At 40.2% G+C, this 15,787-nt stretch overlaps 1 protein-coding gene across 1 annotated transcript; it reads right to left on the bottom strand.

Annotated features, from left to right (window-relative positions):
* Positions 1-2,134: 2,134 nt before the first annotated feature.
* prps1b (phosphoribosyl pyrophosphate synthetase 1B) lies at positions 2,135-10,003 on the bottom strand. Its single transcript, XM_079438386.1, has 7 exons — positions 9,662-10,003; positions 7,595-7,778; positions 7,386-7,484; positions 4,304-4,428; positions 3,816-3,989; positions 3,563-3,722; positions 2,135-2,977 (listed from the first exon to the last, which is right to left on the bottom strand). The coding sequence occupies exons 1-7, from the start codon at positions 9,781-9,783 to the stop codon at positions 2,885-2,887; spliced, it is 957 nt and encodes a 318-aa protein (XP_079294512.1). The 5' UTR covers positions 9,784-10,003; the 3' UTR covers positions 2,135-2,884.
* Between the last annotated feature and the right edge of the window lie 5,784 nt (positions 10,004-15,787).

The following is a 15,787-nucleotide window of genomic DNA, read 5'->3' as shown; positions in this document are numbered from 1 at the left end:
AATCCAGTTCCGACAAGCAGCCATCCAGTCCTGCAGCCATTTCCGGCGCCGGTCAGACCCGCCTATCAGAATGGCGGTACGAAGCGGCGAAGGCGTTGGATGGGGGTTTGGGAGGTGAGTGCGTATCTGTATGTGTGTGTGTATGTATGTGTGGCCTGGGAAGTTGGCACGCTGGCATTCGAATCAAGTTGCCTCAGTCCGCAGATTGTGAAAGCGACACTGCAGGTTGCCATGGAGACAGCCTTGATCAGGACCCCAACCGAGTCAACAACAGCAGGTGTCTGGAAGGGGGGAGGAACGCAAGAGAGTCTAACTGCAGTGCTCTTCCTGGGGAAATTTTCCAGCTTCGACCTTGTCCGAGGTTGCGCTGGTTAGGAGAGCCAAAGAAGATAAGATTGTTTGGTCTTGGGGCGAGTAGGGGCGCATTCCAATTTCACAGCTACTCTCTTAGTCCATTTCTGGTCTCCAAATCATCAATTTTCCTTTAACCGTGAGCTTCTCCGTGATGGTATCCGTATTGCGGTTAATAGTCTCAGACAGTGCTGACCGCTCTGCCCACTACTTCATGACGGGCAGCCTTGAGGCTTTGGACAGCTGTTCCGTCTCCTGAATTCTAAAAATAACAGAGCAAAGCCTAATCCAATCAGCAGAAAACCCGTTATCGTGGTTCCGAATAGGTAGATGTCTTCAGTGTCCTCCACGGAAAGAGCTGCCAGACACACGACCTGCGTCCATCGTGTAGCCAGCTGCGAACGTTCCGTCAGGGCAGTCAGGTTCCCCGATCCCAGGCTTCTCATCGAGAAGATGGTGTCAATTTCGTTGAGAGACCAGTTGATCAAATCCATATTTTTCAGTTTGGAGTGCAGTGCAGAAAGAGTCTCTCAAGTGAGACGACACGAAGAGGCAAGCAGGGAAGGATAGGGAAGGGAGGGAGAGAAAAAATGCGACCGCCTTCGCTGAGAGCCAAACGAGAAAACACCTGAAGGACTTGCGGTCCTTCAGGTGTTTTTGTGTGTCTTGCACTGAGGAGGGGCTTCCGTCGGGCCACTCTGCCATAAAGCCCCGACTGGTGGAGGGCTGCAGTGATGGTTGACTTTCTACAACTTTCTCCCATCTCCCGACTGCATCTCTGGAGGTCAGCCACAGTGATCTTTGGGTTCTTCTTTACCTCTCTCACCAAGGCTCTTCTCCCCCGATAGCTCAGTTTGGCCGGACGGCCAGCTCTAAGAAGGGTTCTGGTCGTCCCAAACGTCATCCATTTAAGGATTATGGAGGCCACTGTGCTCTTAGGAACCTTAAGTACAGCAGAAAATTTTTTTGTAACCTTGGCCAGATCTGTGCCTTGCCACAATTCTGTCTCTGAGCTCTTCAGGCAGTTCCTTTGACCTCATGATTCTCATTTGCTCTGACATGCACTGTGAGCTGTAAGGTCTTATATAGACAGGTGTGTGGCTTTCCTAATCAAGTCCAGTCAGTATAATCAAACACAGCTGGACTCAAATGAAGGTGTAGAACCATCTCAAGGATGATCAGAAGAAATGGACAGCACCTGAGTTAAATATATGAGTGTCACAGCAAAGGGTCTGAATACTTAGGACCATGTGATATTTCAGTTTTTCTTTTTTAATAAATCTGCAAAAATGTCAACAATTCTGTGTTTTTCTGTCAATATGGGGTGCTGTGTGTACATTAATGAGGACAAAAAATGAACTTAAATGATTTTAGCAAATGGCTGCAATATAACAAAGTGAACAATTTAAGGGGGTCTGAATACTTTCCGCACCCACTGTATGTATGTATGTATGTACACACACACATTCATATATATATATATATATATATATATATATATATATATATATATATATATACACACACACACACATATATATATATATATATATATATATATACACACACACACACACACACACACACACACATATATATATACACATACATGTGTGTGTGTGAGTGTGTGTATATATATATATATTATATATATATATATATGCATGTGTCTTATAGTTGAACCCTTTAACACCATCTGCACTTTGCAAACCTCTATAATCAACATTACGTTTATAAATCTTACACACCATTCATTCATTCTTACTCACCTCTGGTTCTTTTTATGGCTTGATTTAATGTTTGTTTTACTTCCTGTAACCTGTGCACATGCACTTCCACAAATTACTTTCTTAACAGATTAACAAAAGCAGCGTTTGCTGTCAAATAATACAGATCTCCTTTTAGCAGAATGCATTCAAAAGAAGAATAAATGAACTGCGAATGTTTCAAGAACGTGAACACAAAATAATGCCAAAGCAGTTTAATATTAAACTTAGCCTAGTATTCTGAAACACAAACGATTCAGTCAAGAATATCAATGAAATCAATACACAGAGGAGGAATCTGAGGGTAATCAGAATGGCATAATGTAACCAAAATGATTTTTTTATAGAAATGTTCATATAAAGTTATTAAAAACATTCATGAAAAATCAAAATGTGAAATAAAACAGATTTTTGTTAAGGATCTACTCTTAAGCCTGCATAGAAAACAAGCTAAACCCGCTTTCATCTAGGGAACTAAACCTTGAAATTCAAAAAGTGTGTCCACCAATTTTCTTCAAGAAGGATGTCCATCTCTCCATCTCTTCATGATGTGACTTCACTTTTCTCCAGCAAAGGAATGAATGCAAACGGATGTAAATAAATAAATGAGGCCGTGGGAAGCTCTGTAACGTTCACAGTCTCAGATTGTAACAGATTTGAGTAGAACAGACTGTGAAAGACGTGAGGACGGAGCTGAAGAGGTCTTGCTGGAGTCCTCAGCTCGGCTGTCTTTGGGTCAGATGAACGAGGCAGCTCTGGTTTGGTCGTTACAGAGGAACGTGACTGAAGAGATAGGACACCGACTCGCCATTGTGGGTCCTGCGGATGGCCTCGGCGAGGATCATGGAAATGTCGATGACCTGCAGAGATCAGTTAGCATGAAAGAAAATCTGCGTGACACCATGCCAATGGAGAAGACATTTCTTTATCACACATCATTCAGGTTTTCTGTTTTCTAGGCTGCATCACGGTTTAAGGCACATTTGCTTTCATTCTCCTCTAAACCACTGCACTGTGTTTCTTGGCTGATTCTTGATGCGATCGCAGGCAGCAAAGCAAACTTTATTCTGTGATCTAATATTTAATGAGTTTTAAAATGGTATAGATTAGGGATGCACCGAAACAAAAACTCTTGGCCGAAGCTTAACAAAATGGGCCGAATACCAAATTTCAAGTTTTCCCCCCCATGCAATTTTTTTACCATTGCATAAATGAAATACCCAAATTTGACTTTTTACTGTTTTGTCTTACATTTCAAAAGACAAAAATACAATTACAAAAAAAAAAAAAAAATTCTGAAAAAACTAAATACTTTTGCTGTTATTGTATTAAATTCTCTCTTTTTTTTTTTCTCCACTAAAGTGAAAAGAGACTAGTCTATGCTGATTCAGTACAGACCCAGAATCCATTGTTTCCTGTTGAACAAGCATTCTGACGGGACAAACCTGTATTTTGGGACAATGCTTCATCTTCTCCTCCTGAGGAATTGTATTGGTCACAACTACAGCCTCGAAGCCGGCGTTGTTGATGCGTGAAATGGCTGGTCCAGAGAAGATGCCATGGGTGAGGATGGCATACACTTTAACTGCTCCCGCTGATATTAACCTGCACACACACACACACACAGTGTTACGGCTGCTGAAGCACAAAATCTGCGATACATATAACACTTCATTAATATTTTCTTTAGCTTCTTACTTATCAGCAGCGTGGCAGACGGTGCCGCAGGTGTCTGCCATATCATCCACCAATATGGCCACCCGGTCTTTCACGTCTCCCACCAGAACCATGCGGTCCACCTCGTTGGCCTTCTTCCGTTCTTTGTGAATGAGGGCAAAGTCAACATTGAGCCTGTCTGCAATCGAGGTCACCCTGTCAGTGGAGAAACAGAGCTCAGGGATCCTCCACGACACACACTAGGGGCTGTGCAATTAATCGAAATCATCATAAAATCATCATTTGAGGTGTGCAATTTTTTGCCTTATGTCTGTTCTAGAGACAGCATTTTGATAAAGCTCTAATTGGTTTTCTTTCGGAAATTCACATTGAATGCATTTGACTGTAAAGCATGTCTGAGTGTGTCAAAATTGTGATTAAAATCAAAATTGATCAAAGAAATCACAATAGGTTTTTTGTCCATATTGCACAGCCCTATTAAACAGGCAGTAAACGGGACGCCTCCAGACCTCTTGGCTCCTCCAGCGTCCGGAGACACGATGGTGCAGTTCTTCCATTCAGGGATGTTCTCTCTGATCCACTTCAAAACCGCAGGCTCTGCGTATAAATTGTCCACTGGAATGTCAAAGAAACCCTAACAAGGAAGAAAGCAAAATCACTATATTTTGGATCTTTAAGCTCATTTCCTACATCATCTCATGCATTTCCAAGAAATGCCTTCCTGCAGCTCAAACAGCAGTAGCTCCATGGGTTTGATTCCCACGGAGAGCAGGAGACTGAATGCAGGTCGTGTGATTGCTGAATAACCGTATGCAGTAGAGCTGCACGATTAATCGTTAAAAGATCGCAATACCAAACACCCACACCATCTAATTACTAAATGACAACGATTCGCCCGAGTCCATTAAATCTTTGAGAAAATCACACGGGAAGATCCACACTGCCGCTGACACACAGAGCAGATAGTTAGCATGTTTAGGCAGGAAACAGCTTCACAAACAGTCTTTTCAGCTACACGGTATTATTTCTGTCTTACAGTCCTTCATATTATCACAGAAATACTGGGATGAAAGTTTATAGCTCAGATTTAAACATTGATGTCTGTGGTAGTGATCAAAATAGGAAGTCATCTTTTGAAAGTAGTGCTGTCAAACGATTAATCGCATGCAAAATAAAAGTGGTTTACATTATGTGTGTACTGTGTATTTATTATGTATACATAAATACACACATACAAGTATACATTCTGTATAGTATACAAAATATTTATATTCTAATGGTTTTTATTATATATAAACAAAATATTTCTCTTAAATATATACATGCATGTGTTTGTATTTATATACACATAATAAATATGCACAGCATACACACACATTGTGTAAGCAAACTTACTTTGGATGTGATTAATCGCGATTAATCGTTTGACGGCACTATTTGAAAGTTACTGGCGCTTCAGATAACGTTCGAGTCGATTATAACAGCTGACTGTTAAAAATGGATTTGTCACTGAGATTTATTCAAAAACACAAAAGTAGTATTTGTGGGAATCACTGAATCATTCATTCAAACCACTTTTTCATAACTTTAATATTAAACATTGGTCTATTAAATGTATTCTATTTAAGTACATACTGTATATTATTTATTAAAATGTTGGACTACAAAGTTGTTTTCCTGTATTTGTGACATCACAAAGACAAATCCCGCCGACGGAAATCTGAATGGTTGGGGGGTGGGGAGAACGCTTAGTTGAGCACTGCACGTTTCAAAATCAAAACCCGGTGCGGGTGTTTTTTATCCCTGTATTTCTGATAGAAAACGACTGTTTACAGAAAATCATGGATGTCATTTTCATTTCATCTTGATTCTTGCATCTTTCATCTTGCTCTGTTTCGTGTACAGCGTTACCGGGGATACCCCGCTCTCTCCCGCTTGTTGACATCCATCTAAAACGTGATTTAGCCAAAAAAAAAATAAAAGTAAATAACGTTACCACTTTAATATGTCTTGCAATATACGTGCGTGCAAAGGTTCTGCACGATCCTCTTGTTCAATATTCTCGGGGTCTAAATTGATTTGGCAATATTGAGGAACTTGCTGTTCTGGCAAGGGGCGGGGCAATACTGAAACACCGTCTAAGCTGTTCGCCAATCACAACGCACTGGGACCGCTAACCAATCACAACACATTTCGTTTTTCGGAAGGCAGGCCTTCATCAAACCTGGAACTAATCGAGCCGTTTGTGTCAGGCTGGGGAGAACGGTGTTGTAATAATGTCAATTATGTGAAAAATAATGCTATTTTCAAACCACCAAGCATGAGAGCATGTTCTAGTACACCCCCAGAACAAAATCACTTTGTAAAAGAGCACAATAGGACCCCTTGATAACAAGATCTGATTAACGTGTATCTTATCATTAGTCTTCTCCACTAGATGCCACCCTTATGTACCTTGAGCGATGTTACAACAGAAAGCCTGTCATTCATTCAGTGTTTATCACGGAGATACTGTTGATGAGAACCAAGAACAAAGCCATACGCGTGATTCGTAATGCTCAGCTGAAATGCTGTAGTAATGCTATAAATCTGTGGAATGAATGGCGGATGCACTGTTTTGTTTACTACACACATACTAAAGCGCGGACGACGCGCGCGGTGTTTTCATCTTCTGCCGTCTCACTATATGATTTACAAAAAAAAGAATAGGTTTTAAAATACAGGCCTGTGGCTCTTAATTTCTTTTTATTAATTCACCATTTGTAAACTGATGTTTACTGTTCATTTTTTAGAAATATCAATAGCTTTTGTATTAAAACTATATTCACTGAATGCAATAAAAATACCAAATCGGGACATCTAAATCAATACTCTACACCATCAAGAACAACAAATCATGTTTGCATTGTAATCAGCACATTGTTCTAAAACACAGTTTTGTGTGCGTGTATCAAAGTTTCAAGATGTGATTAATTGCTAATGCTTTTATCACGGTATGATCACGATATTCAAATTTAGCGTTGTCAATACAGTATAACAGGTTTAATAACTTTTTTCTTCTAACAAAAATAACTGAACATGTAAATACAATAAAGAAATACACACAAAAAAACTATGCTATTAAATATTTTACACAGATTAAAGTGCAAAAGAATTATAAAGACCAATAGGCATCACTTCACAATAAGATCTCATTAGTAACCTTAGTTAATGCATTAACAATGAGCCATTTGTATTTGCTACAGAAGTTATTAATCTTTGTTTAAAAAATACAACTCTTAGTTCACGTTAGCTCATTAAATAACACAGCTGCAACTTTTGATTTGAACAACATTAAATACTGGAAATACTGACATTGACCTACATTTCACTGCTGGTCATACTCTGTATAATTGTGTATGTGATGAATAACAATCTTGAATCTACCTAAGATTAATGCATTGTGACCAGTTGATGGGAAAAGCATTCTTAAAATGCATTCAAAATTCAGAATAATTTGTAGTAAATAATTATCCTCTGTATTTTGAAGTGTGCATGATAATATTGTGCATATTTATTATTGTGATATATAGTGTGAGTGTTGCGTCACACCTGTATTTGAGACGCATGCAGGTCCATGGTTATGATGTGGTCCGCACCAGAAACCGACAGCATATTTGCCACCAGCTTGGCAGAAATGGGAGCCCGACTCTGCAGGAAATAAGTGAAAAAAACAATGATCCACACCACCTACTTCCCAACAACAGCAAAAACTGTCCTCCTTTCACATTCACTGACAGATTTGATTAGAGACAGCCCACCTTGTCCTTCTTATCCTGCCGGGCGTACGGGAAGCATGGGATGACCGCTGTGACTCTGCAGGCCGATGCGATTTTGCAGGCGTTTATCATAATCAGAAGTTCCATAAGATTATCATTAATTTCTCCACAGCCGCTCTGCACTATATACACATCCTCTCCACGGACACTCTCTCCGATCTCCACGCTGCAGAAGCACATCTGGTTAGTGAACACCTCCGCTACATCCTCTCACTGCAACACTCGGATAACTAACAGAAGATGCGCTTGTTTCACAATATCAAAGCACTCTAATTATAATATCATGTGATCTTGGAGCTCCTGTCCCAGTGTTGGGGAGTAACTAGTTACATGGAACAGAATTGAATTACAAAATAAGAGTTACTAATCAGTTACTGAGAAAATTGTGTAATTAAATTACAGTTTCTAATAAAAATGTTAATGATTACAAAGAGGGTTACATCTGAATATTTTCACACACAAACAGGTTTGATTGATTTCTTTCCTAAACTGCATTGGCTGCTCTAAAATATGACAAGTTTAGGACACATGCCTATTCAATAACTGTTTTCTTTCCTGTATGGATATGCTTTATTTTCCCCAAGGCGTTGTTAGATGCCGGTGTTTCCAGTTATAGCTGTGCAAAGATTTGATTTCAAAAACAGTCTCATGGCTATTAATCTTATGATAATAAATCTGTATTTAACATCAGAACAATCTCAAAGAAAGAAGAGGTGCTAAAGACTGATTTTGTGGTGGCTGTGCTTTAAAATTAAATTATAACAATCTATATTATTATTATTATTATTATTATATAACCCCGCCTGCATTAAGGAGAGATTTTGAGCCTGTCAAATTTGAGATTTGGGGTTCTTCATAAAGTGTTTTTTCAGACTAGTAGAAAGAAAACATCTAAAAGACGCTGTTAAGTGTTTCTTCTATAGCACTTTATCTATCTGTGTCAATAGATTTCAGTTACAATACATATTTTTAAAGGCCGTTTCCTCAAAATGAGTGTTTTGTCCTACACTGAGCCATAAATCTCCACTTCAGCAGCACTTACACACACCAAACTTACATCTTTATTCCTGTCTGCTTGATTATATACAACATTTTAATCCCCCCAAAAATTGTGAAAATATCTTGTTTTCTGTCCGTTCTAAGTATTTTCTGAATTATGGAGTGACAGAAATGAGTCTAAAAACATTGGACTCTATGTCAATAAAATGAAACAAGAATTTTGAAACCAACTTCATCCAGTGCTTAGATTTTTGTTCTAGAAATGTATGCAAATTAGCACATATTTCATTAAATAATGCCTCATTTGCATATTTAAACCTAACATTTTAGAAAGCTTGTAATACAAAAAATGTTTACAATTATGAATGTGATCAATCAACAAGGATAGTAAGGTGATAACTATTAGTTAGTTATTTTACCCTCTTCACCTTCAATGAGAAAATAATTAACAGATGAAAACATTCGTTAGAAATTTGTAATCAAAGTAAGTTAATCAGTTACATTAATAAATTAATTGAAATAGTTACAGTATTACATTAAGCTGGATAACCTGCGATGTGTATTATGATGAGACATTATAACATCACTGTATGTGTTTAATCTTGATCAGATAACCGGGGAATGTCTCGGGATCAATCCAGAGAAGTAATTCTTCCCTTTAACCCTGCAGCTAATAATAATAAAGACAAACTAAACACTCCACTGACCAGACTATCATTAAAGCGATCATAAGTGAAGCATGACTGAAAGGTTGTTTTTGGTAAAGGTATAATAAACTATCGACGGAGTTATATATTTCCATTCCTACATACGTGTCTAAATGCTATTTATTGGCAATGTTAGTCACAAAATGTGCGTCCAAACTGAGGCACACAGACATCGCCTCGCGTGCAGATGCACGGGCTTCTGGGAGTTGTAGTTTTCTGAATCCCACGTGGAGCGCTGGCAGCCACCGTTTGAACTACAACTCCCAGCGGCCCGGGAAAAACAACGGCACATGTTTAAGTACTAACATAAAACACGCTCGGATGATTTCCATAAACGACTCACCACGTCTCTTGGTTGCTGAACTTTTTCGTCACCACTTTCCCCAGCTCCAGCCCGAGACGGTCCGCGATCTTCTGAGACAGGTCCTGGTGCGAGCTGCCGCTGAAGATCTTGATATTAGGCATGTTTCTGTCAGTTCCGCGGAGATCAGAGAGACTGCGCGAGGAGATGGGATGTGTGCGCGTGAGCTGAAGACGGAGAATGATGAATCGTGCAGATATCTGCTACCCGATGTCGCTTTTACCGGTAAAGTGTGAGTAGCCACTACCTTTCCGCCATACTTGATTCTGGACGATACGCGCGTGACGTCACAGACACGCCTCTTCTTCCGCTTCTTCTTCTTCTGCGGTTCCAGCTCCGCCGCTAACTGGACCGGAGTGAGGCTGTGCTCTAATGTGTTCTCCTTTGTAATTTTAGAATCATTTTGCAGAATTCTGTGTGTAGAGCTTCTGTTGGATCTATCTATCTATCTATCTATCTATCTATCTATCTATCTATCTATCTATCTATCTATCTATCATCTATCTATCTATCTATCTATCTATCTATCTATCTATCTATCTATCTATCTATCTATCATCTATCTATCTATCTATCTATCTATCTATCTATCTATCTATCTATCTATCTATCTATCTATCTATCTATCTATCTATCTATCTGTCTATCTATCTATCTATCTATCTATCTATCTATCTATCTATCATCTATCTATCTAAACTTTAAAACTGTTTTAGACAGATATATGTTTAAACTTCAAGCGTGTACAATTAAATGTTCAGGTTAGGCTTTCTTATGCCAACATCAAAGTCTGTCTAGACAAACTTTTTTTTTTTTAACGTAATTAAGCTTTAAACGTTTTCCTCTCATAGAAAACCGTTAGCGTGGCTTATTAAAGACTATATTGTTTTTAAATGACTAAACTCCGTAAACACATTATTAAGAGAGTATATAATGTACAGACAAGCAGATGAGTCCAGAAGAAGAATGCAGCGCTTTTAATAAATGTTTTTCTCCCAGAGAAACCATTATAAGGAAAATGCTTAATGTGGTTTAATGAAGCAAAACAGTGTTTTTAAAACGCAATAAACCTTATTAATAAATCATACGATGTACAGACCAGGTTGAGTTTGGTCTTTTAAACACTATTTTAATGCATGACGTCATGTTAAGTGTTTTAGAATGACTCTTCATTAACTTACACAAATTAGACATTAATGAAACCAAATGTTTCTTCAACGTGGAAGTAAGCCTATGGGCAGGACCTCCGGTTCATTAACGAGAAGAATAACAAAGTCAACAGAAAAAGAGTCCTTTCAAGGTTAGATTCAGGCTTCAATAGCTTTTACCAAGAGCCCTTTCCAGTATAGAAACTGAACAAAGAATGGAAAATGCTGACACTGAACTCTGAAGAGTGCAGTGAAGCAAAGCTATATGTATATCATGTATATCATTTCTGCGCGTCTCACTTTGTGGCACTGTTTAAGTAAAACGTAAAAATGCACAGTCTCCTGTGAGGGGTAGGTTTAGGTGTAGGGCGATAGAAAATACAGTTTGTACAGTATAAACACCATTACGCCTATGGAGAGTCCCTATACTCTTCACAAAAACAAACGTGTGTGTGTGTGTGTGTTGATCTAAAAACATGCAGCTATAATCTCATATTCCCAAAGTCACTCTGAAAGATTATGATGTGTTGAGAGTAGATTATGACTCACTGTTAATTGATGTTATACTTATATGCATATTCCATTGACTGGTGAAGCAGATCAGTGTTTCACCTCATTATTTTATGGATTGTGGACACTGGACCATCGAGGGGGGGATCGTAGCGTCAGTGCATCAGTCGGCTGCTCTCTGAGAGCAAAGTCAAGAGCTGCATCCTATTTTCAGAGTCTACATTGAACAGAGTAAAGTCTTTGCACTGACTTTGTGTTGTACCTGGACTTTAAAGTGGAAACTCACCATGACAATGACTCCAATTAAAAGTTACGAGTCACCTTTGCCAATATTGAGTGAAAGCCTTAAAATATCCAATATCCAATGGTACTAGCTTGTATTGCATGCAGGATGAGTGATGTATTCTCATAACAGGTAAAAACCAAGACAAAAAATCAAAAAGTTGATTTGTGAGGAGAACATTTTGAACATCTCAATAAATCCAGATGGACACAACAACCTCTTAAACATCCCTGAATGCCATGTGACCAGGATCAGACTCAAGCCTCAGTAAAGCAGAATATAAAGTAATAAATATAAAGATAAATTGCATGTTCTCATCTGATGTTTGAAACACCTGTGATTTGACACTCATGGAGTGGATCTGTGACCGCTCAGAGTGTGTTTAAACACAGAAGATCCAGTCGCTTCAGTGTCCTGCAGATGGAGACATCGCCTCTTCCACATCAGAAACAGTTCCTGATAAATGCAATGAATAAAGGCTGCTCTCATTCCAAATGAAGTGGAGTAAAACTGTATTCAGATACATTTATTCAGAAATGTAGTCAAGAGAGTAGAGAGTACACGTTGCTAATATACGTGCAAAGCAGCAAAAAAGATACTAAAATATATAACTGCATTCGCTCAAAAACATTACACCACTGTAAAACAAACAATGTACTTTCTGAATTAAATCTCTATTGAGATTTCGATTTTTGCTTGACTTTCCAAAGCAATGATGCAAAACACAACAAGATCTTTTAAATGTAAACTAGTTTCCACCGAAATTAAAAATGCAACTGTTTCTCACAATTCATTCAATTGTGAGATGGAAACTCAATTTTAATTTTTTCATGTGGTAGAAACTAGTTTTCATAATTCTCTGTTATAATGAGAAGTGTAAAATATTTTTGGTTCATTAAAACAGTGGTGGGCTTTTCTACTGCTGTCTGAAGAGCTTATACAGTGATTGATTGATTGATTGATTGATTGATTTGATTGTCAGCATTTGTGCTTTACAACTTTGAAGTATTGTGGTATATGTGACAGTAACTGTTGATATTATCCAAGTGAGTGTGTTGTAGAGATCTGTTCACTTACATTAATTATAATCATAATCATTAGATTAATCAATTAGATAATCATCATCATCTCTTTCAAATCAGGCTTCTCCCTTTTTTTATTTGAGCTTGAGAAGCTTTTGCCTCAATTCTGATTCACTGTCTCTACATTTTTAATCGTGTTATTGCATCATTTCACAATTTATTTAATGAAAAATGGCAGATAAAAGATACTTAACAATATCAGAACTGATTCTAGTCCACATCTCGAGTCTCCAAAACCTCTAGCTCATTTGTGTGGGATATTTGCTAAAGCTGGACACAGAGCTGCGCGATGGCCTGCTGCATGCTGGAGGAACGATGAGTTTGTGTGGTGTGTGTGTGTGTGTGTGTGTGTTCTGGGTGTTAGCTGGTGATTGGACAGGCTGCTGAAGGACGTGTTAAACTCATTTACAAATCCAGTGCTCTCTCAGCAAGTGCTGTTCAGACTGACTGTGAGTCGCTGCGCCAGCAGTTAGCGGAAATATATTAGAGCAGCTGGAGAAATCACTTCACATTTCTGTCCTCAGTTTAACAGTCCTTCCTCTGCTGAAGCAAAACTGCCAGATTCACACATCTGAATGAACTAAGAGTCTCGTAGAGTGCTTCAGATGCTGTTTTGTCAATCAGACCTGAACACAGCACCACACATGTACACAGCACTTTTCCTTTCTTATCTCTGCATACAAAAGCTGTTGACATAAACCCAAACCAAACTACAGAAGACAGTTTACACATACTACATACATTTGTTGCTTTATAAAATGTGGTCTGACATATTTTGATACTTGCATAGAATCTATTTCAGACCCTAACTTTAAATTATGTTTTATTAACAAAGTTCGGGAGGAGCGCACCAGATACTTAGCCTAATTAACACAGGAGGTTCGCACACAAGTTAATCAATGCACGGATATAAATGCAGCTGACAGACCTCTATTCATTTGACTGATAATCAGCATTCGGTTTGTACCTTTTACCATTACATCACAGACTCAACACGTCCCGTCCAAACAATGAGATCTGAGTATTTTTTGGATCCTCCGGCCAATCTGCCGGCCCCATGATTGGTCTTTCTCCGCCAGACACGGCCGCCGAGCTCCAGGCTTCGCCACGGCCGATGCTCGATGCCGAGGTTACCTCGCTTCCCCTGGCGTCGCTTCCATCCTCTTATCATTCAGACGCAAATATCATCCGTGCCAACAATCCTTCCGATCGGAAAGTGGTTCGTATTTAAGCCTGAGGCAAACGCTGATTAATTCCGACGCAACGTCCTCACGGAGGGTAAACAAAGCGGATTTGCACATTCTATTCTTCACCACGCAAACCTGCCAACCTCACTCCTATATCCACTCCAGCCGCCAAGGCAGCTAATAGATTAAGAAAAGCTCCGAACTCGCCTCGCTCGACAGCACCGTCATCTCCCGAACCCCTGTTGAACGCTTCAACAGCCGTCCGGTCAAGCAATCTTAGCTTTTCAGTCTGCCTACCGGCGAGGCTTAACGAGAGTCTCCTTCCGGTGAGAGTCTCGCGGCCACCCAACCTTACCTTCTGTCCGACGGTCAGCGAGGCCCAGCCGTTTGATGCCATGGGTCTCGCCCCCCCGCCGAACGTTGTCCGAAACCTCTGAGCCAAACCTCACATATTTTTTCCCCCGCCTGGTAAGGCTTACCCGTTCGATGTCCTGAGTCTTGATCTCCCATCGGATGCTGCGAGAGCCCTCCCCTTCCGGTTTTCCTTTTCTCCCTACCTGCCCGGCGAGACTTACCCGTCTGATGCAATGAGTGTTGATCTCACGTCAGACGTCGGCGAGAGTTCTCCCGGCTGGGCTCCTATACTTGCCGCCCGGAAGTGAGGCTCATCCATCCGATGCCGTGAGTCTTGATCTCCCGTCGGATGTCGCGAGAGTCCTCCTTGTCGGACGTCCCAAACTCTTTTTACCTGTCAAGCCGATAGGACCCACTTGACGACGTCCGGAGTCTTGATCTCCAGTCGGAGGCTTCATGGGCCCTCTCGGTCAGCTACCTGCCCTCTGTCCTCTGATTAGCAGGGGCTAACGGCCAGCAGGGCCCGTACGCCGACTCCGTGAGCTGCTCCACTCAAGGCAACTCAGGACCCTTGGTCAGGGCCTCCATCGGCTCACTCATTCCAACGCAGTGAGCACATTGTTGAGCATTGGTTTAAGCCCTCCCATTAGATTACCATACAAGCGACTTCTCAAAACCAGCTCCCGCCAGATCTCAGTTTGGGGGTTTCTTAGTCTGGAGGCTGTCCAACTCAATTGCTTTTTGGGGGGTACTCTGGGTTCGGGCCATTCCTGAGCCCGGAGCCCTTCCCCTGGACAGCACGCCAACTATGCATTACCTTACTCGTCCTAAATATATGTAAGTGTGAACTCCTGAAATTATGTTTTACTAACAAAGTTCGGGAGGAGCGCATCAGATACTTAGCCTAATTAACACAGGAGGTTTGCACTTAAGTTAATCAATGCACGGATATAAATGCAGCTGACATACCTCTATTAATTTGACGGATAATCAGCAACCCTCCACCACCCCTTCTCCACTCAAGAGATATCACTAGAGTTCTCACCACACTATGGGGGGTACTCTGGGGGCCATTCCTGTGCCCGGAGCCCTTCCCCAGGACAGCACGCCAACTACGCATTACTATACTCGCCAAATACGCATTACCTTACTTGTGCTAAATATATGTAAGTGTGAACCAACGTGGTCTCACATAATTCCCTGTAATGACCACGGACCCTTAGCTCCGAATCTATGGTGGCATCATGGAATCGCCGAAAATTCCGTGATGGGCGCACAGAAGTGATACCAATGTAAGTTTCACCAACGCGATACTGAGAATTTTATAGTCATAATTAAATTATATATTGGGTAACAACATTGTCATTATTGCATATATGTTGGGGTGCGATTTGTCAATGTAAACAGCCACAACAGTTTTATTTATATTACATTACACATTTATGAGCACGTAACCCAACCCCTGCCCCTAAACCTACCATTTGTCAATAAAAAAGAAGATATAACAGACAGACACAACTACCGTCATGATTTATTCAAAAAGT

Source organism: Barbus barbus (genome assembly GCF_936440315.1).
Source record: "Barbus barbus genome assembly, chromosome: 17".
Taxonomy (NCBI): domain Eukaryota; kingdom Metazoa; phylum Chordata; class Actinopteri; order Cypriniformes; family Cyprinidae; genus Barbus; species Barbus barbus.
Note: the sequence above shows the minus strand (reverse complement) of the source record. Positions and strands in the feature narration are given on the sequence as shown.